At 43.5% G+C, this 26,069-nt stretch overlaps 2 protein-coding genes and 1 long non-coding RNA gene across 12 annotated transcripts in view; 1 reads left to right on the forward strand and 2 right to left on the reverse strand.

Annotated features, from left to right (window-relative positions):
• Positions 1–7,582, reverse strand: part of UBE2U (ubiquitin conjugating enzyme E2 U) — a 63,104-nt gene extending 55,522 nt beyond the window's left edge. For 4 of the 5 annotated variants that reach the window (XR_011532552.1, XM_070592689.1, XM_070592691.1 and 1 more), the window contains exons 1-3: positions 6,452–7,062; positions 4,892–4,973; positions 3,798–3,890 (exon numbers count right to left, since the gene is read on the reverse strand). Coding sequence is in view for 4 of the 5 variants with exons in the window: in XM_070592689.1 (XP_070448790.1) it covers positions 3,798–3,890; positions 4,892–4,973; positions 6,452–6,616 (340 nt within the window). In the remaining variant the exon portion in view is untranslated. Of the gene's footprint in view, positions 1–3,797; positions 3,891–4,891; positions 4,974–6,451 lie in introns of all 5 variants that reach the window. The other variant, XM_008539687.2, reaches the window with a different exon arrangement.
• LOC139079184 (uncharacterized) lies at positions 7,396–25,839 on the forward strand. The gene is made up of 2 exons (XR_011532554.1): positions 7,396–7,561; positions 24,830–25,839. It is a non-coding gene; the product is annotated as an uncharacterized lncRNA (long non-coding RNA).
• Positions 18,413–26,069, reverse strand: part of ROR1 (receptor tyrosine kinase like orphan receptor 1) — a 358,639-nt gene continuing 350,982 nt past the window's right edge. For all 6 annotated transcript variants that reach the window (XM_070592688.1, XM_070592683.1, XM_070592685.1 and 3 more), the window contains one exon: positions 18,413–22,476. In XM_070592688.1, coding sequence (XP_070448789.1) covers positions 21,049–22,476 — 1,428 coding nt within the window. In that variant the 3' untranslated portion in view covers positions 18,413–21,048. The remainder of the gene's footprint in view (positions 22,477–26,069) is intronic.

The following is a 26,069-nucleotide window of genomic DNA, read 5'->3' on the forward strand; positions in this document are numbered from 1 at the left end:
CTTAATATGTGAACTGAGTTACGATTAAAGTACCCATGTTCACTGTAAAGAATTAGTAAAATAAAGTACTTAATAGAGTACCTGGCATATAGTGAATCCTCAAAAAATGATAGGTATCATTATTAATAATACTTTTATTAACATGTAAATAGTGTTTATAAATGAATAAGAAAAACACGTACTCTGATAGAAAAATCTTTCAATAAAAAAGGTAAGAACTGAGAAGAAAATCTTGAAAAGGTAAAAAGAGGGATCTTAGACTTAGTAGATTACATTGTATTATAAAACCACAATAATTATAACAGCATAGAGGGACACAAGATTAGACAGAGTAAACAATGTAACAAGAAAATTTAGAAACAAATCATAGTATGTATTAACATTGTTGTATGTTAAAAGTGAAATTGTGACTCAGTGGTGAAAGAAAAGATTGCCAACAAACGCTATAAAAACTGTTGCGATCTACTCATTGCATCTCAGTGCCTACTCTCCCTTTCTCCCATTTCTTCTCTCTGTGATGAGAAACACTCTGCCTGCCTCCAACCCCATCCTCCCTCGAGGTTTCCGGTGAGTACATGGGAGCTGGGATCACTCTTACCAGCCTCCCCTCCAGCAAGATGTGCCCACGTGACTAAGTTTCAACCATGAGTGTGCAATGTGAGGATCACATTTTCTTAAGGAAGCTGTTTTGTCCTCTTCTCTCTCTCTCCCCCTCCCCACTGGCTAAAAAGGTGACAGAGTAAATGCCTTAGATCCAGAAATGGAAGCCACACACTGAGGATGGCAAAACCTCCCTGCCAGCTTTGTTCTGTTCTATATGGATTGGAAAGATATGCAGAAGCTGGCCAACACAATCAAATCAATATTTGGGAAGAAAAAAGAATAGAGTTAGACGTGAAAAATAAAATTATAGAATTTAAGAAGAATATTAAAATGATTGTGTTCTGGAGAAGGATCATCTAAGCTTAAAGATAAATGCAAAAATCTCAAAGGACAAGACTAATAAACATGACTATATAAAAATTTAAAAATCCCAGACAAAAAAGAATTAAAAATTAGTAACAAGAAACAGGAAATATTTGTGACATCTAGGACAATGTGATAACATTGTTAATAAGTCTGACAATTCACAAAACAAGAAACATAATCAACAGATGAGAAAAAACGTTTAACTCACAAGTATTCAAAGAAGTATATATTGAAATAAGGAGATTCTTATCAAGTTTGGAAAAAAAATTTCTCCAAAGTTTCTATGCCCAGAATTGGAGAGCGCAAGAGCGTTCAGAACTTCATATCCGCTTACTGGTGGGGTGTAAATAACGTCCCTGAAAGGCAGTCGGGCTTATGCGTCTACAGACTTAGAACTGTACACAGACATCCTTTGGAGTTTGGCGGCTAATAAATAACACACCTCTCTTCCCAAGTTCAAATATGATGAGATAGACCAAGGTGATGAAAGATGAAAGGAGAAAACATCAATTTTAGTTAAGACTGAAATGGTAAATGCACTTGACCAATGGCTTTAATCGGACTCCACAAAAGTCCCTCTGGTTTGAACGCTACCCTCAACCTAAAGCCTGCCCGAGTGTCCTGCCTGGAGAGGCAGGGACCATACCATCCCAAGCTCTGGCAGGTTGGAAGGAAAGTGCTGAGGAAGTGCCTGCCCAGAGGGCAAGAGGGAAGGAAGACCATCGAGTCTTCCCATGCTTTTCTCTCCTACAGACAGACGCTCTCTCTACTCTGCGGAGAGGGAGGGATGACGACTGAGGGAGAAGAATCCCCTCTCTGCTATATTTAATCCAGAATTCTGCCGCTACTGATTTATTTTAAGCAAATAATGGCAAATGTACACAATTTTGTACTATAAAAATTTGTTTATCCTTTAAAAATAGGTCTTAATTACAAAAGTGATAAAGTACTTGAAATAAATTACATAAAAGTATATAAAGTAAAAGATGAATGCTCCCATGTCTACTAATGACCCTTTCAGAGTTATTACCAGCTGGAGGGCACAAATATACATACACACATATGTGTGTGTGTGTCTGAGTGTGTGCATGGCCTTTGTTTTTCCATTAAGTTGAATTATATTTTACATTTTGCTCTTCAAAGGGTTTTTTTATTTAACAGCAAGTTGTCAACATATTTCTGGACATATTTATTTTAAAAAATTTGAACACCAACTCACCTGCCAAGTAATGAAGAGTCTAGGGGTACGGCCATGACCATAAAGTCTGGCCTTGGCAGAGCTTTCTTGCTCTGTTTAAAAGCAGTACATATAGATGTAGGACATTTTACTTAAAAATTTATATATTAAGGGACATTGAGCTTATTTCCCTTGTATTTATTTCCAGCATTGTTAATGGCAGCAAATAGTTTTAAATATTAAACATAGTCTCGCACACCTGTGCTAGTATTTCTATGGAATAATTTATAAATTATTATTATAGACTTAGGGCTATTTGCATTTTATATCTGACTAGAAATTGTCAAATTACTTCCCAAAAAGGTCACACTAAGGTCATCATTATGTCAGAGAACCCGTGTCTGCCCACACCTACTAAAACTGCATATTATTTTTAACATTTTGTAAATGTAAGTGATGAACCACAATTTTTGTTTCTTTGTTTGTTTGGTGAGGAAGATTTGCCCTGAGCTAACATCTGTTGCCAATCTTCCTCTTTTTTCGCTTGAGGAAGATTAGCCCTGAGCTAATATCTGTGCCAATCTTCCTCTATTTTGTATGTGGGATGCTGACCCAGCATGGCTTGATGAGTGGTGTAGGTCCATGCCCGGGATCCAAACCCCCGAACCTGGGTTGCTGAAGCAAAGTGCACCAGACTTAACCACCACACCACAGGGCCAGACCACAATTTTTTTGTTTTAATATGCATTTATTTTCTTACTAGTGAGGTGGAACTTTTTTATGTTTATTTTTCTTATTTTATGTTATTTTTGTTTCTTCTATTAAGTGGTTTTTTATGGCCTCTGTCCATTTTTTTATTGCTTTATGTTTTCTTATTGATTCACATGTGCTCTTTACATGTTATAGATATTATCTTTCATACATTGCAGATATTTTCCCTTAGTTTGCAAAAGTAAATGTATTTTGTCTCTGTTTATAATATTGCTGGCTGTGAAGAAGTTGTAAAAAGTTTATGTAGTTTAATGTGACATGCTTTTCCCATAGTTTCTTGGTTTTATAGTATTTAGAAAGGCCTTCCTACCAAGGCCATAAAAAATTCTATTAGATTTTGCTCTTTTTGCATTTAAAAGTTTTAAATTTTTGATCCCTCAGGAATTCACTTTGTGTATAACTTGAAGTACCAATCTGACCTATTTTTTTCTAAAATGTTAATTTGTCAGTGCATCATTTTTTATAATAATAAAAAATTGAGACCCAACTAAAATATTGAACAACACAGGAATGGTTAAGTTTATCATTCATTCATTAAAAGTGATCTTTTGGAAGTGTTTTAATAATGCAGAAATAAACTAATTATGTAATTTTCCTTAAAAAGCTAGCCATAAAACTATATGTAATACCTCCACGATGTAGAACAAATACATATATAGAAAAAAGGACATAAATTTAGTTAAATGTTGAGAATAACATCTCTTTGAATTAGGACTCCAGGTGACAATTTTTTTCTGCCTTTTTTCTGTTCTCCTCCATAGGCACACGTACTTTTAGAATCATAACAAAGTTGTTAAAAACAAACATTATTAAAAACTAATGAGGACAAAGGATAATAAGGACAGAGCCCCTGATGATAAAAAACTCATTTGGTCCTTACCATTTGGATGAAAAGGAATTGTTCTAAATTTCACAGTTGGAGGGACAAAGTTGTACTCCGGTGTAAAATTTATCGTTAGTTGGAAGGGTAATCCTACGAAGTAGAAATGAACATTTGTATTAAAGTGTCATATTTACTGATTAACTGAAGTCTCTTCCTACAGATTAGCTTCCCCATGGTCCCTAGAGTCTTATTTGTAGGTAAACTGGATCGTAGGGTGCATAGACCCTTGAGATAGTATAACAGACCCTCGCAGTCTAATTCCACTATGTTTCAGCCTGTTTCCCACCAGTTCTCCATCCACTAACTCCATCCGTCTACACCCACCCCTTCACTGTACATCTCAAAGGGACTGAACTCACTGTTCCAGAGCCCTCTCTTGTCTCTACACCTCTGCCGTGCTGTTCTCTCTCCCTGAATTTCCTTCCCCTCCTTCTAAACCTGGCAAGCTCTTCTGCGTTCTTTAGGACTCACCTCAGATGTGACTCCCTTGGGAAGGCAGTCCTGACTCTCAAAGGCAACATTAACTAACCACTGCCTTCTCGGCATTCCCTTCAAAATCCAGAACAGCTCACGTGACATTTTACTGTAACTATCTGCTTCCATGTTTTTCTCCTCTGCCTCACTCAACGAATCTATCTTGTTAATCCCCGACTTAAAGATTGCATAGTCATTGCAGTTTAGAGTGGCTCAGTCTTCCGGAGAATTTGATTTATGGAAATTTGGTGGAAAATCATAGAGAAAAAAATGAGGGATAATTGTGGGATTTTGATGCCCATAGGAATTTTGATAGCTATTTTCTGATTTCACGGAAGACTGTTAGGTGATATTCTCAATTCATATACTTCATTGTGTCTGCTTCTTTAAAATGTAATAACATTAAGATTCGGCATAAAGGAAAATTCAAACCTAAAATTTCCATCTATGTTGACAAATGGCAAAAAAAATTAAGCCATATAATGAAAAACTGACATGTGAAAACTTTTAGAATTCCAGAAAATGTATATAATACAATCTCACTACAGGCACAAAGAAGATAGGTTAATAACGGTATAAAGATTTGTTTGAAGTAGATCAGTTTTGAAAACACAAACCGTGCCAAATGGTATTCTGCAGGCCTTCAATTTCAGCTTCCCATTCCAACAGATCTTCACTTACAGGAAAGGCAGCAATACCCTTTAATTTCAAAAAAAAATTCAAGGCAGAAAAAAGGATTAAATATTTACTGCAGATTTGAAAATCACATATTAGGTTATGATGAATTCCAAAAACTCTACATTTTCTTTTCCTGATAAATTGATTTATTTGTTGATTTGGGGAGGTATTATATATTGCCTTAGGACACAGATGGTAAAGTAGATTCCACGAAACACGCAACAGTAAATTTAAAATAAATTGTAAGCACGGAAGTCACAAGTGGGGCAGGAAGGTCAAGACTGGGATGTGTGGCTTACGTAAGTCAGTCGCCAATTTCAGATTCAAATTAGAAAAGAAGGAGGTAGTTGGAAAGCATGGGTTTCTTCAAAACTTTAAAAAATCCTGTGAATGCTATGTGGAAGGCATGAAGTAAGAACTTTTTCATTAAGAAAAACGCAACACCAACACTACGCTTGTACGTAAAAGTAAATGTTTCCTCTACTTGAGGTATTGTCCCAATGCCAAGAGACAAGAACGTACTTCATAGAAAATCTCATCGATTATGCTGAGGGATACACTCAGATACACTCAATAAATATTTCTGAGCAACCACACTCGTTATTAAATATGTTAGGTGCTAGTCTGTATAAACATTATAATATATTCTATTATCCACATTCTCTATATTTACACATCCTTTCTCCCTTCATTGAATTCTCTTTCAACAGAGAACCTTGAAGGTCAGGCACAGCGGAAACAAGATCAAATGTGAGGTTCTTGTCTCAGGGACGTTTGTTGTCGGACTCAATAATTGCTCCTAGCATCTCCAGCGAGGCTGAACTGCACTGGACCACACTGGAAGCAACCGTTGGGAACACTCTACACCCTCCTTCTATGGACAATTTTCTTCTGTTTTTTCTCTTGGGTACTCCCTTCCCCTTGCTCTTCCATTTTTATTCTCCATACTGTATGAGATGTCGGCCTGTGGTACCTGTGGACACTGACAACCTCATTAGTGGCATTCGGGGCAAGGTCTTCCTCTGTGTTAAAATGATAAGGGAAAGGGATTTCTGTTTTATATGTGACAGCCGTTGGCAAAAAGTGCATAGATGGCATGTAGTAGGACCAAGACTGAAGAGCACAGAGGATGGACTCCTGGGGTCAAATATTTACTGAACTTCTCTCTGAGCTTTGGGTTCACGGAAGGTATAGCAAAACACGACTTACGTTATAGTACTGGGCTTAATGTGTAACCCTGAACTATTAGTGCCTTACTGAGTGACAGATCCAGATATTCGAGGCTTAAATATACAAAAATGACTCAGCACAATGTGCTCAATATTGTTACCTATTATTATGAAATAGATTGTTATAGTGAAATGCATTTGTTAAATAACAGTACTGCAGTGACAAACTACGTGTAACTAAAGTACGCCTTATAGAACAAACATGGATTCAACGGATTTTCAGAAATCTGTACCCCGATGAAACACGTCCCTCAGGTCCCCAGTACTGACCGGATAATTGTTCTCCTTCAACTCCAGGAAGTCTTTCTCCAGCAAGAAGTAGGCTCTGCAGTGCATGATAAGGCAGCAGAGGATCTGTCCCCACGCTCCACGGGGTGACTCTGAGGCAGGCGTCTGAGGTTTAGGGGTCACCCTCCACACCCAGGCAACTGACATAAGTTACTGGCTTCCTAGAGCTCCAGAACGCGGGGTGCTCCCAGGATGAGTGGCTTCTACGTCGGGCATACAACGGTGACTTTCTTTTCTCCTCTGACTCCACTAAACGAGGACTTCCAGGAGGAAAACGTGGACGCCTTCTCGACCGCGGCGTGCCGCTGCAGGGCCAGTCCACAGCCCAGCCCGGCCTTATCAAGGCGCACCTGGCTGAGCACCTGGGAGCCCCGTGTTGCCTGCGCGCGCCGCAGCCCCAGCCGCGGATGTCCCGGCCTTGCAGGTGTAGCCGCGGCCCGCTTAGCTGGAGGACGCAAATCGGTTGCCAAGCAACAGGATCCCGCAGGAAAGGAGAGAGAAGGAGGTGGGAGCTTGGCCGCCCCTCATCCAATCAGCGACAGGGGGAGGGCCCCTGGAAACCTTGGCAGCCAATCGTCCATCGGTTTCACTTTGAAAGACCAATGAGAGATCCGTTGTCAAGGCAACACCCTCCCTCCCCGCTCGCTCAGCCCGCCAACGTGGACTTTACGCAACTAGCGTAAAGGGTCGGGGTAAAGTGCCAGGATCGGCCTGTACGTCACAGGAGCCTTCGTTCGAAGTCCCTCTCGGAAATGATCCTTCCTTTTTCTTTGAATACCAGAAACTCTCAGATAATAAGTGACCAGCAGATACAGGCCTGCGCTTATTAATAATCGCTTACTTGGTAAATCCCATTCATGACACGTTCGCCTGCATTGTGATGTCATCGACTCCTGCAGTTACCCCGGGAGAATGCGCCAGGAACAGGGAACTACTCACAATTTCTCAGATTCCCATCTCTTGCAGCAGAGTTTTGCACCTGCTGTTCCTTCTGTCTAGACATTCATCCACCCTTCCTCCCCACATTTGTCATTCTCTCATCGGTCAGACTTAACTTTACCTACGACTCCTTATGGGACCCCCGAAGACAAGGTGAGGCTCCTCTCTTCTGTCATCCTAGAGGACCCTGTGTTTACCTCTTGGTTAGCATTCCCACGCTGTGTCGCAATGGCCTATGGTCTTCTCCAGCAGAGGTGAGCTACTTAAAGGCATTCATTTGCCAGCCCCGACTACAGAAACTGGCATCCTTGTTCAGAGCAATTTTTTTTTTTACTTATTATTTATTTACTAATTTTGTGGAAACAGGGTATCAGTTCAATTAGTTCATTTCACAAGTATTTATTGAGCACTTACTAAATGCTGTGGAATGATTCAAGTGAAGTGACTGCCTTTACGGCTCCAGTATACAATAAACAAGTATACAAAAACAAAACAAGTATACAAAACAAGAGTCATACCTTCAGATCATGATAAGTGCTGTGTAGACAATAGAACGGTAATGTGAGAGAGAATGGAGTAGGTTGTTGGGGGTTAGAAGTGGGGGTCCAGGAAGGCCTCTGCTGGGAGCAGACTTTTGAGGTGATCCGTGAAAGATAGGAAGAGGAAGAATCAGCTATGTGAAATATTGAGGGCAGAGAGTTTTGAGAAGAAGAAAACACAATAGTTCTCAATCAGGAAAAAGCGAGGCTTGAAGAGGGAACCAGGGCGGGCCTGAGAGAGCAGAGGGAAGAGTGAAAACGCTGGGGCCTGACATAGCGCGTCTGGGGGTTTTATGTGACTAGCACTGGGAATCCTTTGGATGGTTTTAAGTATGAGAGCATCATGCTCTGATTTACATTTACGAAATGACGCTGGCTGCTTTGTGGAGAACGGATTGTGGGGGAGATGGGTTGGAAGGCTCCCACGGTCAATTTCACGTCCAGGTACGGTAGCTTAGAAGTTCCCAGCAATGTATTAACTTTACTAACACTTTGGCACAATAAAATGATTTGATTCTATGTTTCATAAAACTGAATATAAAGGAATGTTTCCTATTAAAATATCAACTAGGATCTGAGACTGATCTTTTTGGCTCTCCTTTCTATCCCAACAGATCTTAACTTGGATTTATGCACGACTGGGCATGTGAGGTGAAAGGGAAGAAAGGGGTGCGTCAGTGAGAGGGAAATGGACCCGATTTGGGATCTTGACTAGGTTTCTTGAGGGTATCATGGTGGTCCGTGGTCCATCCTTCTACTCTGATCAGGGAATACTGTGATAGTAAGCACAGAATCCTTTGCTTTTTGTTTAAAATTTTGCTCTAGGGGAAATTATGTTAAAGTAAAAGAAAAAGATAAAATGAAAACCTTCTTTGTTCTGAATTTTTGGAAATTGGTATTGATATGGTACTTTAGTGCAATGAAAATCAAGTTGGTAGATTCTCACATGACCCCCCAAATCTGTATTGCTAGCCTTGACCTCTCCTCGGGACTTCAGACTAGTAGACCCAATTACCTAGTCATCGCCCAGCTGTCCCAAGGCCATTTCAAACTCAAAACGTCCCCAGACAAACTCATTACCTTTCCTCCTCTCAACTAGCCTTCTGTCCCATTTGGTTCAGCAAGTTCCTCAAGCTGGAAACTTGCAGTCTGCTCTGACACCTCCTCCTCCTCATGGCTCACATTCACTCACTCATTAAGACCTGCCGTGACACTTCACAGTAACATCTTTAAACAGACATGTGATCTTGTAATTTTCTGCTTAAAATGCTCCAAGGGGTGCCCTTCACCACCCAGCTCACCTTCCCTCCATCTTCAGAATTTTAAAAGTGGGCTGACTGCTGGGGTGTGGGTAGGGTGGCTGAAATCATGGGCAAATGTGTATGTGTCTATGTATCTGCATGAGTATGTGTGTGCATGTAGACTCTTTTTTTGGTAAACCAGGGGCCGTGGAATTCAATAGTTTTAATAATAGTCTGTGATGTAAAGAGCTCAAGAAACCATGCGCCACAGAGTTAACGCCAAGCGTCCTAACGTGGCACTGCAAAACCTCCCACGATATTGTTCCTGTCTGCCCCTTCCTTTTTGATGCCCATTCTGCTTCACATTTGAGATACCTGCACCTTTGAACGCTTGTCTTTTTCCTGTATCTACCAGCTTGCCTAGGCGCATGCCGTCTTCTCTACCTGGACCGCCTTCTTCTTCTTTTTCTCCTTCTCTTTCTTCTTGTCATCATTATTACCATCTGGCTAACCAGCCCTTACACATCCTGACAGACAAAAATTCCTTCTTGGAGCACCCTGAACCGCCAGGAGGGGTTGTGTTCTCATTTAACGTGGGCACGTCTTTGTGTCTTATTACCACATTATCTGTTTGTGGGGTTTTCTTCCCACCAGAATGTGAGTTCCCGAGGGCCTGGAGACTTGGTTACTCAGCACTGCACTGCCAGCACCAGGCGCCTGCTCAGAGGAGGCGTCGGTGTATGCTGACTGAATCGAACTTAGCGGAATGAAGAGTTCTGGGGCCAGGAGAGTGACCTGTAATGAAAGAACGACATGAGAGGAAGGGTTTGCTTAGATGTGGCGTGGGGGGTGATTTAGAGGAGGTCGGCCAGCCCTCAGGGACACGGAGGCTCAAGTCTGGAGGACAGTGACAGATAGAGTGGACAATCGAGCAGAAAGACCGTGAGAGCAAGAGCCTCCAGAGCAGAGGGTCCCGGGGCTGCCGTCAGGGCGTAGGTTGTAAGCACAGTCCCCAGGACACCAAAGAGGAAGGTGCAAGCACTTGGAAAGGTCTTGCACCTGGCGGGCCTCAGGGGACAAACAGTGAGGACTCCCAGAAATATTTTGGAAATGGAATTGTTGGGAAAGACAGAGCTTCCGGTGGGAACTGGGCTCTCCTGAGTTTGGAGCTACCAAGTAAACAGGGTCACAGTCGTACTTCCTGGCTGGCCACCATCCTCTGTTCTTACAGGTAGCTTAGCTCCTGTGTGGATGGGAGATGGGCTTCCATTATGGGGGCTCCTGAGCTGAAGAGTGGACCTAGGACTTGGCGAGGAGCAAGATGAAGTGTGTGTGTGTGTGTGTGTGTGTGTGTGTGTTTAGCATCTAGCATGTGTGCAGCAACTGGCTAGGTTTGCCTCCTACACTTAACAGCAGCAGAGCAGGAGAAGCATAGCATCAGCTGATCGGATATCTGGGTCACTTGAAATCAGAAACTTATGATTAGAACCTACCTAAAAATAATTCTCTCTGTCTGGACTTACCTTCCATTTGTTATAGCAAATGTCAGTTTTAATAAAATTACCACATTCACAATAGCATTGATGTCACATCTTTGCCACTTCTCACTGCCAGGCCGTATCTGTCTCTGCCTTATTCATCAGATTTGGTGTTGTGGTCATTTGTTTTTACATGAACCAGCACAACCGGGAAAATAAATCTCATCTGTATCCTTCTGCTATCTTAATGTGTTAGTAAGTCTGGTGGTAAATAACACGGGCCCTCGAGACAGACCTGGTTGCACGCCAGCACACCTCTGTTGGAATACCTATAAAGCCTTGAAGACGTCACTAGCCTCCATGGGTGTACATTTTCTCATCTATAATATGCAGCCTGTAATAATACCTCCCTCAGGATCCTTGTGAGGATTAAAGGGAATAATGCCCGCCAAGCACTCAGTCACTGCCTGGCACAGAGTGAGTGAGTGTCGACACCTGCATTTCCCATGTGCTGGGCCTGCCGTTCTAAGTGTTTTGCAGGAATTAATTTCATCCTCAAAAACAGCTCCATGAGTTAGGTACTCTTATGAGTCTAATTTTTGTAGTAAGGGGAACTGAAGCACAGAGGTGCTAGATCCTTTACCCGAGGTCACACAGCTGGAATGCAGCTGACCAGGATATCTAGCTCCAGAGTCCATGCTTCTAACCACTAGGCAGCCCAGCCCCACAAGGTCTCCTGTTCTACCAAGGAGCTATCTGGCCTTCTTCAATAAATTACTGCTGCTCTCAATAGTTTTCTTTGTGCGTCTGTTGTTTTTGTTTTTGTTAATTTTGGCTGAATTTCTACCTGTCAACTTTCTGAGTCCCCCTCAACTAAAGTGTAAACCCAAGAAAGCCGGACCCCCGCTGTATAAAATGGTGCCCAGCTCATAATGGAAGTCCAATACGTACCTGTTAATTAAACGTGTGCTCTGCCTTCCCCTTGAGGTCATAGATTCATTCAGAACTCAGTCTGACTTCTGTGACCTACTAGTACTCTGTATATAGCTCAAAAAAATACTTACCAACTGCTAAATAATTATTTTGATATTGACTTTTGTTGCTTCTGTACCTTCAAGTGGAGAGGAGATCTAATTAAGTCCTACTATATGCTTTCTGGGGCTTTCTCTCCCAGTCTTTCCCTCTAAAAATGAGCCTAGAGGTTTGAGAAAGGAAACGTTGTGCTGTGTTCCTTGTGGCAGGCAGAGCTCTAAGATGACCTTCGAGATCTCCACCCCCGCCTGATCTTCAGGACTGCGAATAGGATGGATTTCACTCCTGTGATTAAGTTCTATGGCACGACTGACTTTACAAAAAGGGGGGAGGATCTTGGGTGAGCCTGGCCTAATCAGGTGGGCCTTAAATGGGACTGGGCTCTTCCTGGAGGCAGTGATTCACAGCATTAAAGGGACTCCATATGAGGGAGACTCTCTGTTGCTACCTCTGGAAATGGAAGGGGCCGTGGAGCAAGGAATGTGGGCAGTCTCTAGGAGGTGAGCGTGGCTGCTGGCTGACAGCCATCAAGAGAAGCAGGACCTCAGTTCCATAACCACAAGCACCTGAATTCTAGCACAACCACACAAGCTACGAAGAGGACCTGAACTCCAGATCAGACACAACCAGGCCAACACCTTGTGAGACCCTGAGCAGAGAATTCAGTCAAGCTCTGCCCAGATCTGACCAACAGAACTGTGAGCTAAGACATGGGGATTGTTTCAAGATACTGTCTGTGGTATTTTGTTATGCAGCACTAGCTAACTAATATGGCTTTTTATCCAGAGTGCCCAGCTACCGACCAACAAATGCAGTGGCAAAAGGTCACTCACTTACTGGGCTGGGTTACTCTGATTTTGTGTGAAAAGCACTCAAAACCAGTTAGTAGACATTAACATATGGCTTTAGACAGGGTTAGGGATAAGGCTGTATGGTATCTGGAAAAATGCAGACTGAACCAAGGCTCCGGTGGTCATCCTAGGTGGGCAGGGCAGCTGGCAGCGCAACTGCTCAACATTTGCAAAGCTCCCGAGGCCGCGTCCAGCTTTAACAGCCGAGCATCGCCTCCCACTCTTTTTAAAAAACAATTCTTTCCCTCAAGACTCAAACAGATGTTTTCATTTTACTTAAGCAACCCCCCCCCCCCCCATTTCGTCGTGCACCAGGGATTGTGCCCCAACAAGGTGCTAACCTCCTCTGGACTTGAACACCCATCCTCAAGAGCAGAAGAGGGCTGAGGATCGCCACCCGTCGGCTCAGCTGCGAGAAGGGCTGCAAATCATGTTTTGACGGATGTTGCGCTGTGAACTAGAAAATGAGATGCGGCACGCGTGCTCCTAGGAACTCTCATTTCAGGTCACACGATCCTTTCTTTGTGTTGAAGACCTTTTGATGTGCCTTCCCAATATTGAATTTCTCTGCTTTTAATAATCTCGTATTCCTTCCCCAATATAACTGTCATGGGAAACACTGAATGCTAATCATCAAAGATCAAACAGGGAGAAGGAGGTGGGCAGCACAGTTCAGCGACTTTTGAATTCCTGAAATTTCTCATTTAAAATTTTTCTTTTAGCTTATAATGGCCTAGGCTCCAAGAAATGCTTGGTTCCCTTGAAGGTGTAGTCTCCCCCACATTTCAGAATGGGGCTAATGACAGAATAATTCGGTCTCTCCTTGTAAGACCAGCACCCAGGATGCCGGGGACACCTGACCACCATTTACATCTAATTTTGTGTCTGCCAACAGAGAGGGACTCAGAGTCCACACATGCTGGCTTTTATTTCGCCGTCTTGGCTTTAGCTAGGGTGACCAAGGGTGCAGGTGTGCCTGGGACTGGGGGCCTGCCTGGGACAAAGGACTTTCACTGCTAAGATTGGATGGTCCCTGTCAACTGGCACAGTCGGTCACCCTGACGTGGGCATCAAGGACGCCTCCAGGGTGGGAATGGTGGAGACGACTTGGTGAAGCTGTTTATTTCTTTTTGGAGCTTGTGGTTTAAAGGAACCCGATTTGTTTTCTGTGCAGGCTGGTGCCCAAACCCCATAATCAAAGTCCTAAAGGTAATCTCAGAATTCCGTGCGGAGCAGATGGGGGGATGTCTGTGAGCAGGGGTGCGATGGCTGCCTGGGGCTTTCCATGCCCCGAAGCGCTTCTGGAGGACCAGGTCTCCTTTCACTCGTTTCCAACGTGGGAACGCTAATTATCGAGAGACCCTGCATCTCCTAGGATCGGAGTACAACTGTGACTGTGAAGCGTGTGTGGGGATGGGGAGAGGACCTGCTTCAAGGATGACATTATTCCAGGCCTCCTTCGCATGTATCACTTTACCATACCTTTCCATGGTGCACTCAGTTGACCTGGGGTAGTTCCAGAATTTCCACCCAGCAGAGGCTTTGAGGAGGCAGCAGGCTTGGAGGGGTGTATGGGGTGACACATGGTCTGGGGATGGCTTAGGGATGTGTCTTGAAGCTGTTTTTACTTAGTGTGTATTTATTAGGGGAGGTTTGAAGGGAGATGATGGAAATTGATGAGGGGCTAAGCGCGCCCCGCCTCACCGGCGCCAGTCCTGGGTGTTCTACGCGATGGCACACGCATGAACGATAAAGTAGAATACTTTGTGCTCTAAATATTTTACCACTTTAGAAAATTATGTGTCCCTTGATGGAAATTGTCCAAAACATTAAATAACAGCGATATTGCCACTTTTCGAGTGCCTGCTAGGTGCTAGATACTTCTCATGTATTTATATACGTTCTCATTGAATGCTCATATCAACTCTGAAAGACAGGTATTATAGAAAAATTATAAAACTGTGCAGGCTGTTTTTTGAGAACTTCGCGTCAGGCGCTCTCCTCTGCAGCTGACATGAAGTAGCTCACTTTCGTTAATTGGCTCCAATTCTATGAAGCGGATACTTTTTCAGGTGAAGAAATAGTTCAGCAACTTGTCTAAATTCACGCGGTTACCAGGGGTGAAGGGGAGACAAGCCCAGGAAATCCGACCTCAGGACCTTTACCCTTAAGCTCTGTGCCGCATTTACCCCATTTACAGACAAGGAAAGAGAGACCCCCTTCTTCCTCGAGGTGGTTTGGGGGTTGTGCAGAGCAGTTAGAAGGCACGTGCTGTGTGCCCCATCCTCTTCATCCAGGTCCCGCGAAGGAGGGGGTCCTAGACGCACAGGGTTGTATGCTATGTCTGAGGAATTTATAGGAGATTTTCACGTAACTTTTCCGGTACCTTCCGGGGTGTCCCTGAGAAGTTATAATTTTTAGAATCTCCCCAGAAGATTGTGATAATAACCTGGTTTGACAACTATTGCTCTAGTGCAGGGACAGCTAATCATTTCGTGTCCGCTGCCATTTCTGACTGACTAGTAGCTTATCCAGGGCCATATGTGGAAAATTTCAAGGCTAAATCTGAGCCCAGCCCGGAAGGGCCGTGGTGTGGTGGGTCTGCTATGCTGACTCTGTCCACTCGGGGCTTCAGCCGGGTTGGGGATCGCGTTACTGTTCCCGCTGTTCCTCTCCTTCCCTTCAAGAAGGTTCTACATCCCTGGCCGTGAGTGTGACCTGCAGGGCCTCTCAGGAGGTCGAGACGCAGCCCCGCCCTGTGGTCGGGTTTGGCCTGGGCGTGCGTGTTGACCGAGAGAACGTGAGGAGGATGCGCTCTCCAGCACGTCTGAGCAGAACTTCCTGAGCGATTGTGTTCCACTTCTGCCGCCGGCCCGTCTCCCTGTGCCTGGGAACAGCCGGTCCCGCAGAGACCTGGGGCAGCGCAGCAGCACACCCACCTCCGCTGACCCACGTGAGCCAGAAATAAGCGTCTGCTCTCCCAAGGCGGACCCCTGAGATTCCGGAGTTCCTACTCCAGCCATGCTGACCAACACGACAAACATGCTCTATTGCCAGAGGGAGCCCTGAAAGTACAATTAAGTCCTAAACTGTCATTTTTGCCTGAAAAGTATTCTTCTTCAGTGGACTCTTAGTAAACTACCTAGACCATGCCATTGGGGAGTTTCAGCTCCTTTCAAGTGATTTTTAACATGTGTAGACGCAAAAGAACCCTTTCTGGGAATGTATTAGAATGGGCCCCAAGGACGACTGGCGTCATCCTTCTGATGCCCGAGGACCACGTGGGCTGCACAGCCCCTCCTGGAGGATGGAGTCTGATCGCCACCTGTTTCTGAGGCAGGTGCCAGGAGGGCTGCAGTATTAACCTGTGGCTCTGGCCGCTGGCTCTGTTGCTCTCTGCATGTATTTGAATTTACAATCAAGAACACAGGTCCATGAAGATTGACATTTAGAAGCACATTCCTTCAATTTGAATATTCCCTGAACTGAATTATCTTTAGTTCAGCGTGCCAAGATAGTGATCCTTTTAAAAGTGTAAGTAATGCCTTATCTAATTTTAAAGAGGGGCCTTTCTCCTAATTTAACCATTGCTGGATTAGAATGTTTACTCACCTGGTCACTTCGATAAGGACGAGCATCGCATCAGGCCTGGGCAGCAAAGGCTATAGGACACCTTTGTGAAGAAGCAACTCATAGGCTGGTCATAAAAACATCAGCAGAGCTTCCCTATCTGTCTCTGCGTTTCTAAGCCTTCCCAGCCTAATTTCCCAGAGGATCACCCTGACCTCGAGCGCTTTGATGGTTTGCAAGGCTCTCCTTCCTCTGAGTTAACAGTATCCTAATACTCTTGGCATTGATGGTAAGAAACTTCAGGTGTAGTCATATTTTGGCTGCAAAAATTTTCCTCTTATGTCTGTGCTCCCTTGCTCCTTCTGCTCCTCAGTTATAGCATTTCCTCCTTGGCATTTGAACTCTTGGTTGAAAAAATAAAAGCTCTATGAATTACAAAGAGGATGAGCTTCACCTCCGTCACCTCCCTTGGTTCTGTCTTGCTGTCCTCTTTCAGAGCTTTCGGCCCTCCAAAGGCGTAAGTGGGGAACTTAGCCTGAGCAGAGGCGTGCTCATGGCGGCCAGAGGATGGATGGATGGCAGCTGGCAAAGGGACCCAGTGGAACAAGCCACAGGTGACCACATCCAGCCAACTGGGTCAGGTTGTCACAAGAAGTCGGGGGTGGGGTCGGGGTGGGGACCCTCTGCAGCTGCTTCTGCTTGATGCTTACTGGGAGCTGGGCCTTCTTTGCTCCCAAGAAAGACTGGCCTATCCTTGACCTTAACTTTGTCCAGTTGCAACACAGAGAGTTCTTTTAGTTGTGTTAATCATCATGGCAAGGAGTCAAAAAAGGTACACTAAGAGATCAACTCTTTTGAGCTTGTCCATACGAAGTAGAAAGCTCTTGGTCAGCATCCAGGAATGTGGGTCTTGAGTGAACTAGACAAGGAGTATATTCTTGACAAAGGCTAGGAGCTGTTAGCTTTCTCTTCAAGTGAACAACTACAAAAAAACATAACCAATTGTCAAATAATGAATGCAAAAAGTTTTTAGTGCTGAATTTTTTTAAGTACAACTTGATTCCTTTAAGGGAACTGAAGTGGCTAATCTATTATTAAATGCTTACATACATTGCTAAGGCTGTAATGACCCTCATGCCTTTAGGCTGGCTTTGTGATTCTCAGTCTTCAGAATATAGGAGGGCTTGTTTAAGCACAAATTCCTGGGTCCCACCCCCAGAATTTCTGATCCAGTCCTTCGAAGTAGGGCCTGAGAATTTGCCTTTCTAAGAAGTTCCAAGGTCTGCTGGGCTGCGGACCACACTGGGAGAACAGTGGGAGAGGTAATCATCTCGAAGGAGTGTAGGTAATAGAGCTTCTCTTTGGTCAGTATTTAGCGGTTTGTGGTAGGCGTTATCTGAGGTGGTGTTGCGAGCCTGCAGATGTTGGTGATTAGAGAATTAAGGGTAAGACCCAAATCACAGAGCTGAGGGACTTGGGGTGGTGGGAGAGGAAGAGCCTGGAGAGCCATAAGGAGCAAGGGCGGGAAGGGCACATGGAGGAATTCCAGTGAGAGGGAGAAACCCAGTCTGACACGATGGCGCTGCCATGTGAAGTGACGGCTTCATTCAGTCTGATTGCTGAGGTGGTGACAGGGGCTGGACCTAAAACAGATGGATAAGGCCCTGAAGGTTTTATTGTCTTCCCTTCTGTACTAAATAGCAGAAATGGAAAGTTCTTTGAACTTCCATAATGATACTCATTTTCCTTGACAGTGTCTTAATCGCCAGATGGGGAACTCTTTCTTTTGGGCAAATAAGGTCATAAAGATAAGCTGTGACAATTAAATGGTCACATTTCTTTTATTTTATCAATATGGTTGGAATCTGAATTGAACATGCTATGATGTACACAGCTTTTTCTTCTTTTGAGTTCTAAGACACGATTTTTGATGTCTAAGTTCACATGGAAACATTAAGGCAGAAAAGGATTCAACTTTTAAAACAAATTTTTACATTTCATTTGGTTGTAACGTAATTACTCAATATATTATTTTGGTTTTAAAAATTAAAACCTTGCCCACATATAAGTGGATAGAATATGGTCATGAAATCATTGGGATTTTCCTTTCCATCTATGAGCTCTAGCAAAACAATGCCCAAGTCTATTTTAAAAGCTTACTTAAAAAAATTATTTCAATGAAATATCAGTAAATAAGAATTTTGATTTCCTTTCTATGAAATGTCAATCATTAGGAGAAATAATATTTAAAATGCCCAAACACCTCCATGATATCAATATTCAGGAAATAATATTTTATGGTAAACATTTTAATAAACAGCAGCATAAAATAATCAGTGTTTAATAGCATCTCTGGTGAGTGAAATACAAATGCATATATCCTCAATATAAAAGTCTGTCTGTCATTACAATTCCATGCTTGTGTATTCCAAATGCCCATAATAACAAATCAAACATTAAGTAATACAGTGATTAAACGCATGCAGTGAAAGTAAGGAAAGATATGGGAGGGCGCGATATCTGAATACTGCCATTATATATTTGAAGAAAATCTATATCGAGTTAAAAATAAACACAGGAAACAAGGAAACAGACCAGATATAAAAATGCAGAGATATATTTTCACTTCGGTGATACAAACCATAAACAGAGCTTTGTGCAAAAAAGGGGAAAGATCTGAAAATAAAGTCATCTTACAAAACATTGTCAACAAAGCAAAAGATATTTTTCAGTCTGTGAAAAAAATACTATTTTAATACAAAAGGGACTGTGTTACGTAGCATCATAGTGCTATTATAAAACACATTACAAGTGGTTTTGAAGTTTAGTTTGCTCACCTTGATGACTTCAGTAATTATAAAATGTTTACAATAAATGTTCTAGTTCTTTATAAAAAACTAACTTGGATTTATTTTTTAAGCATAGTAATGTTTTTCCAGAGTAGGTATTTTACTGGCTCATGGAATGCTGATTTCCCTTTAAGGGACTCCCAGAAAAACTCAGATTCACTGAAATCGTGTTTAATTAAAATAATAAATATTCTTGGAAAGCAATTGATTGTCGTATGATATACAAAACTGTGGTTTGACTCTTCCTCATTATACAGTTGCATAGCAACAAAAGGATACAAATATTCTCCTCCACCTAAAGTTAAGAAATGTCACTTCGGAATCACCTTATTTATGCCACAAAAATACGTCTTAATTTATCTCCCAAATAAATCTGGATACAGCCAATCCTTCGAGTCCACAGTACCTGTAAGTCCACATTTGTGGTCTGAAGATTCAGCATTTGGGAAAATTACAACACATTTTGGTAAATGTATTTCCTGATTTTTCATCCTAATTGTGTTTTCTTTTACAAAATTGAAACACCAACCTGCTGCTAATTCTCTTACAGTCTCCTCATCAAATATCATTTCCAGGAATTATTTTATATCCTGTAAGTCTCTTTATAAGTCTCTTTAGCTGTAAAATAAAACAATGAGACTTTGAGACATTGTTCTTAGAATAAAGGAATTACTTTTTTTAACACGAGAAAAATCAAAATAACATTCCTTTCTATATAGAACTTGAAACCCAGAAGAATTCTAAACTTGGCAGAAATGGCTAGCAGACCAATGGCCCGAGAGGCACATTCGATACCTCCCTCTGAGTGAGGCAAAAACGATCATGTTGCTTCTTCTATTTACCAGCTTAAAAAATTCAGTTTGTGGTAATCTTTGAAGTGAGAACTCAGTACAGTACTTGTTTCTTAAAAATACTGTAACATTTTGCAAAATAGAATTCAGTCTTTGGATTCCACCTAACTCTATGAATAAATTGTCATAACTCTTGGTGCTGGAATAAAATCCGTGAACACTCCCAGCTCAGAAAAAAAAAAAAAAAAGTGAAAGAAACTTTAAATTGACTAGATATTGTTGTCTTGGAGTTTCCTACGCGCCCAGAGGCCACTGATGGTCAGCGCCCCTAGACCTTGGATGACTGACAGGCAGGAGGTTGCAAGCACCCATGTGCTGGTCTGCAGCCACACCTCTGTTCTTCAATGTTATTGGTCCAGGGACACTCTGGGAGGCTGTCGCCATGGAAACCCTTGTTCCTCTCCCATGATGCTGACCTAGGCCCAGGGGCCATTTTCCTGACCATGCTTCCTTTGGTGCCTCATTTCTAATGCAATGAAGTGAACTATCAACCAACAATCAATTCCAGCATCCACATCTAGCCTTCTTATGGTCTGATGCCCTACGTTATTTCAAGGGCTTGTGTAAACACTGTGGCAAAGGAGAACGTGGAAAAGGCCTTCGCGATCAGCAGAGGAGATTCACAAAGAGACACACTCTGCACCTTTCCAGAGAAGCCCCACTGTGCAGAAGGCTTCAGGGGATCTTACACTTGTCTTATGGCTCGTTTCCATCTAGGATTTCAAATTTGGCCTAGGTTTCCTCATTGATTCTGAACAGCACTTCCATACAAACATGCATAGAGTCTAAACTGAATCAACATCATTCCTGAACATCTGTCCTGAAGAAGAGACAGCAGGTAGACAAACGCTAGGGTATATACATTTCAGGGAGAGACCGGTCGTGGTGACCGAAGGCGGACACACAAGGCACCATCTGACTTTCCTTTTTGGTTTGATACTTAATCACGAGCTGCTTCTCCTCCTCACTGGTTTGCAGTTTTCAGTACTTGAAACCAGATGTACCATTCCCAACGCCAGGGCGTGCACCCTGATGGAGTGTTAATCCCACAGCGTTTTTTTCTGGCTGGTGTCTGCCCTGCTTGGTAAGACACAGTTAAACTTCACAGAAGATACTTGTTGCAATGTCTGCCAAATGAGAAACTTACTTTAATAAAAACATTTGAAGATAAATCTTTTCTACGGTCTTCTAGTTTTTCCTGTATACCACATTTACAAAAGTCGTGCATTTTACAGTTCTGCAGAAATCATAGATTCGGTGTGTCCATGAATATTGGCGTCTCCTAGCAAAGATGGTTGCTTTGAGTCTATTTTGTAGGGTTTTTGAGATTTGTTGCCAAAAACGGTGATACCCATCCCACCGGGATGATTTGGGATCGACATGTGTGGCAGTAAAGGAATATTGGCTTCCTGATTGGATCCTGATGAGGGCAAGCTGGTCACATGACCAGTGCTAGTGGACCCGCTGGCACTGCTTGGGGACCGGCTCTTGGGAGGCGGGCAGTGCTGAATCACTCTGGGAGGCCCTGCTGGCTGATAGTGGGCGGCGGGAAATGCTGCGTATCCAGGAGGTATTGGGTACCCATTGATGGGGATGAATCGCTGGTTCTGAGGTATTGGTGGGCCAATGAATCCGGCAATCTGGCCCTGTGGTGTAATACCCTGGCTCGGGAACATGTAATTCGGGTATCTGGTGTTACTGAGATTACTCACTGGGCTGGCACTAAGGGAGGTCGTCTGCGTGGTGGCATTTCCTCCCGAAGGAGTGGTAGAGCTTGTGTGACTTGAGAGGCCCTCCCAGGACCGGAGCCGGACGTGAATATCCTTAAATCTTGGTCTCCTGGAAGGAATCTCGTTCCAGCACTCTGTCATGAGGCTGTACATTCTAGGGGGGCAGTCTTCAGAGCACGGTAATAGCTGTCGCTTTCTCACCATCTCCATCACCTCCTGGTTACTAAATCCGTAATATGGCTGGAGTCCAAAACTGAAAATCTCCCACAAGACAACCCCAAAGGACCAGATATCTGAATCAGAAGAGAATTTGCCATACATGATGGCTTCCGGGGGCATCCAGCGAATGGGCAGCAAAGACTTACTCTGTACCCTGTAGTAATCGGCGGAGTATATTTCTCTGGAAAGCCCAAGGTCTGAGATCTTTATGTGAAGTTGCTCTCCGATTAAAATATTGCGAGCTGCCAGGTCCTTATGGACAAAGAAGTGACTTGACAGGTATTCCATACCGGCTGCAATCTGGATTGCAATGTGCAGAAAATCCCCGTGATCCAGGCTGGACTTCACAGTCCCGTCCTCATCACTGCTACAGCCAACATCGGAGTGTGGGGATCGCATGATGAGAAACTCATGGAGATCCCCCTGATTCATATACTCAAAAAGCATACACACGGGTTGTTCCTGAGTGACGGCACCCAGAAGGCAGACGATATTGGGGTGGTGTAGTTCAGCCATCAGAGAGGCTTCCTGTTGAAATTCTGTCCATTGCTGGGGGTTGTTATAGTCTTTCAAGGTCTTTATAGCCACCAGCTGAGCGTGGTCCATGCCTGGGAGATAGAGATGGCCCTTGTAGATCTTTCCAAAGGCACATTCCCCCAGTTCTTCCATAAAACGTACAGCAGAAAGTGGCAGCTCTTTGGCCTTGCTCTGCAAGAAAGAAAGGAAAAGTGTGGCTTAAAACATTTCTTAAGGCAAGACATCTTGGCATCTGCAAGGAGAGGTGGGGCGTACAGAGAAAGGTTCTATCCCTCAGATTCAATAAAATATCGTGGGTCTGTAAGTCTTTAAAATTGTTGGCTGCAACTCAGAAGAGGCGCCATAGGCAAATTTGTTTCGCCCTCCCCACCCCCCCAGCCTCCTGCTCCAGCAACGGTTCCCTGCTGTTGCCTAGAGTCTTGCTCCTCCAAGTGTGGTCTTGAGACCAGCGACACCAGCATCACTCAAAGTGTACCACAGTGAGGACTCGGGGGCCCACCTCGGACCCCCCGGAATGAGACTGTGCATTTGGCGAGACCGCAGTGACCTCATTGATGCCGGGGTATGAGACGTGCTGCTTGAGAAGTGAGAGTGCGGCTTTGGTTCTTAGCCGGGCACTTGGAGTGACTGCGACCACCTTCCCTGGCCCCTCTGCCATATGACAGCCTCGCTTTAGTTAAACAGGTCTCCTCCGTGTCCACCCCCCACACCACGCACATTCTTGCCCAATGCCCTGTTCCTACAGTGCTCACCAGTTCTTAGGAAATCTACTGAGTGACAAGCGGGAGAAAGCAAAACCAAAGGCTGTGCTCCTGGGGAGTGAGGTGGAATGCGCTGCCCCCTCTTCCTATCACATTCTCTCTTCCTCTGAAACTGCCCTGACCGCGGTGGCCTCTGCCTCCTCGGCAGTCCCTTTGCTTTCCCGTCGGAAAGAACCACGTGCAAACACACGTTTGACCGCCACAGTCAGGCCATTCGACTGTGAATCCTGCCTTTCCCATTTCCCAGCCGCGGGACCCGGGGACAGCATTTCACCCTGGGCCTCGATTCCCTCATCTATAAAATGGGACGATGATAATTGATAATAATCATCCTCATCTTGTGGGGTTCTTGTGGATGCCGAATAAGGAACGTCTGTAACGTACTCAGCACGGGGTCTGGCACACGGGGGCGCCACTAACTTGTCGCCAGTGTCACCTTGCCGTCGCTGTTCTTTTCGTGAATGTATTTTGTCCTCTCAATCGATGTCAATTTCTTGAAGAGCCTTTGCCCTTCACAATAATTGATGTCCCTACGGCTTCGAAAGTGGGTTGTTTACTGATGGACCTTAAAACAGACAGAGGAAAGCACCCGCTCCTGGTGAAGATAAGTATTAAGTTGTGACATTTGATTTTGGCAGTAAATGTCTATAGTGTCATGTGTTTTTACTATTTTTGAAATTCACTTCAAATCTAATCCGAAGTTTAGTCTAATTTACTAGGGAAAAAGTCATAAAAGCAATGCATTGTACATAAACTGATTGTTAAAATAATCTCTGCACGTTAAATCCTTAATTCTTTTAGGAAAAGAATCAATTGCTCTGAGCATCCTAATTGAAGGCGACAATGTTGCAAATATATCTGGAATTCAGAGCTCTCTGTACAGAGTTTAAAACAATAGTTTAGAAACTTAAGTAAAAAATTTCTCTAATCCAAACTCTACTAATTTAGAATTCATGGTGACTGGCTTTGTTCTAGGCCGATACTTTCCAGGGCAAAACGCCCACTAACCTAATTATAAATATAAATAAACTTGCTGCAAAACACCCACTTAAAAGGACAAAATGGGACTGAGGTTTTTTGTAACATTAATTCTTCCATGCAAATAATATTTCGTATTATACATAGGGCTCACTTGTTCATTAAAACAGATTTTATGGGGTTTGTATTTGGAAATGTCTTATAGAAAAGTCACTTCTGCTGAAAGTAGTGGCAATGCCTTGCTTTAAACATTCAGTAGTCACAGCTTATTGGTCCAGTCCTACTCACTGTGGTATTGTTTGTAAGAGCAAAAGGTCAGAAACAGCCTAAATGTCTGCCTAGAGGGGACATTACAGTAATTAGGGAGGAGCTAGTAAATGCAATATTACACAGTTGTAAGAATGAATGAGCACATCCTCTAAGTACTGATATGGAAAGATCTCCAACATCCTAAATTAAAAGTAAAAAGCAAAAGAACAGTTAATGCTATATGCTGCTTTTGTGTGACAGAGGAGGAGAAAAGGAATGACTCCCTTCATATTTCTTTGCATAGGCGTAAAGCACCTCTGAAAGGATGCTTGAGAACAGCAGTGGTCCTCGAGGGGCTGTGGAGGCGGGAACTGGGGCCGGGGGAGGTGGGAGATGTGTCCCTTCATGCTTTTTCATACTTTTAAATTTTTGAACCAGGCGAATAGATGACCGATTCAAAAAAGTAAATAATTTTAGAAAACATATGACCAATCTTTTCCTCTGACTAAATCTGGAAATTTCTTCCACAATCACAGGCCCATCCACTATTTTTGCTTTTGCTGAGAGGATCTGGATTCTCATGGAAGCTCTGGCGTTCCTTTGGGAGAAGAGCACGTGGGGGATGGGAAAGCCGCCAGCTGAACCAACCCTACTTTTTTCTCCTGTGGTCCGCATGCTCACATAATTTTGTTTTCGTGGCAAGAGTAACCCAAGGTGAATTTTTCCCGGATGACGCTAACATTGGGATTTCCATCAGAAGTTTTCCTAATGATGTAAATGAATCCAATTTATGTGAAGGTCCCTCAAATGGCATAGTAGGTCTTACTTACTTTTTTTATCTAAACAGGATCCCTGGGCTTTTGGTGATAGAGAAGGGCAAGGGACTGAGTCATAAACTTCTTTTGAGGGAAAATGAGAATTAAGGACTAAACCGGAGGAATGTTAGACGGATACAATGAGTTAGGACTCCTCCCCCCTCCCGGCCCTGCTGAAGCCACGGGCAGCGTGGGGTAATTCAAACCATGTGAGCTCCGGACTCCGACGAATCTGCATTTGCGTCTTGGACCTGTTGCTTTCTTTTAACGGTTAATATTTCGATAGCACTTTCCACGTGCCAGACACTGTTCTAAGCACTTACCAGATATTAACTCACTTAATATAACAATCCTATGGGGTAGGTCCTATATATTAGCTGGTTGACTGGGGGTGAGTTTCTTAACTTCTTTGAACCTCTGTTTCCATATCTACGAAATAATATAATATGTAGCTTCCACAGTTACAGTAGAGGTTAAATGCAATAATGTACGAAAGCAATTTCCACCTGGTAAGTGCTCTTTAAATCAATCTTATTATCCTTATTACGGAAGTCATCCAGAAAGCAGAGTCAACGCAAATGATTTGGGTGCACTTACAGCCCTAAGTAGTTCTGGACAGTCTTCTAAAATTTCCTCTCTGTTAGAAAAAAAAAAAAGTGTAGTTTCCTCCCGTTAGGCTTTCTCTGTTCTCCTGTAGTTTTCAGTTTTTTAAAAAAAATCCTAAAAAATGACAGAGAATCTGTTTTGAGCCTTCGGGTGGGTGAGAGTTGGAGTGGCCTGTGGCCTTCTCCTCTGAGGATTCTGGGCGATGCGGGTGGAGCGGGAGGAGCGAGAACCATGTGGAAGAGTGGATGGTGGCAGAAGGGAAAGGCAGCAAGCAGGCCAAACTTCTGGGGCCGGGAAGAGGAGAGGGGCGGACAGGACCTTGGCGCCGGCCTGACACACGGTCCCGGGGGCTTCA

Source organism: Equus przewalskii, chromosome 24 (genome assembly GCF_037783145.1).
Source record: "Equus przewalskii isolate Varuska chromosome 24, EquPr2, whole genome shotgun sequence".
Lineage (NCBI taxonomy): Eukaryota > Metazoa > Chordata > Mammalia > Perissodactyla > Equidae > Equus > Equus przewalskii.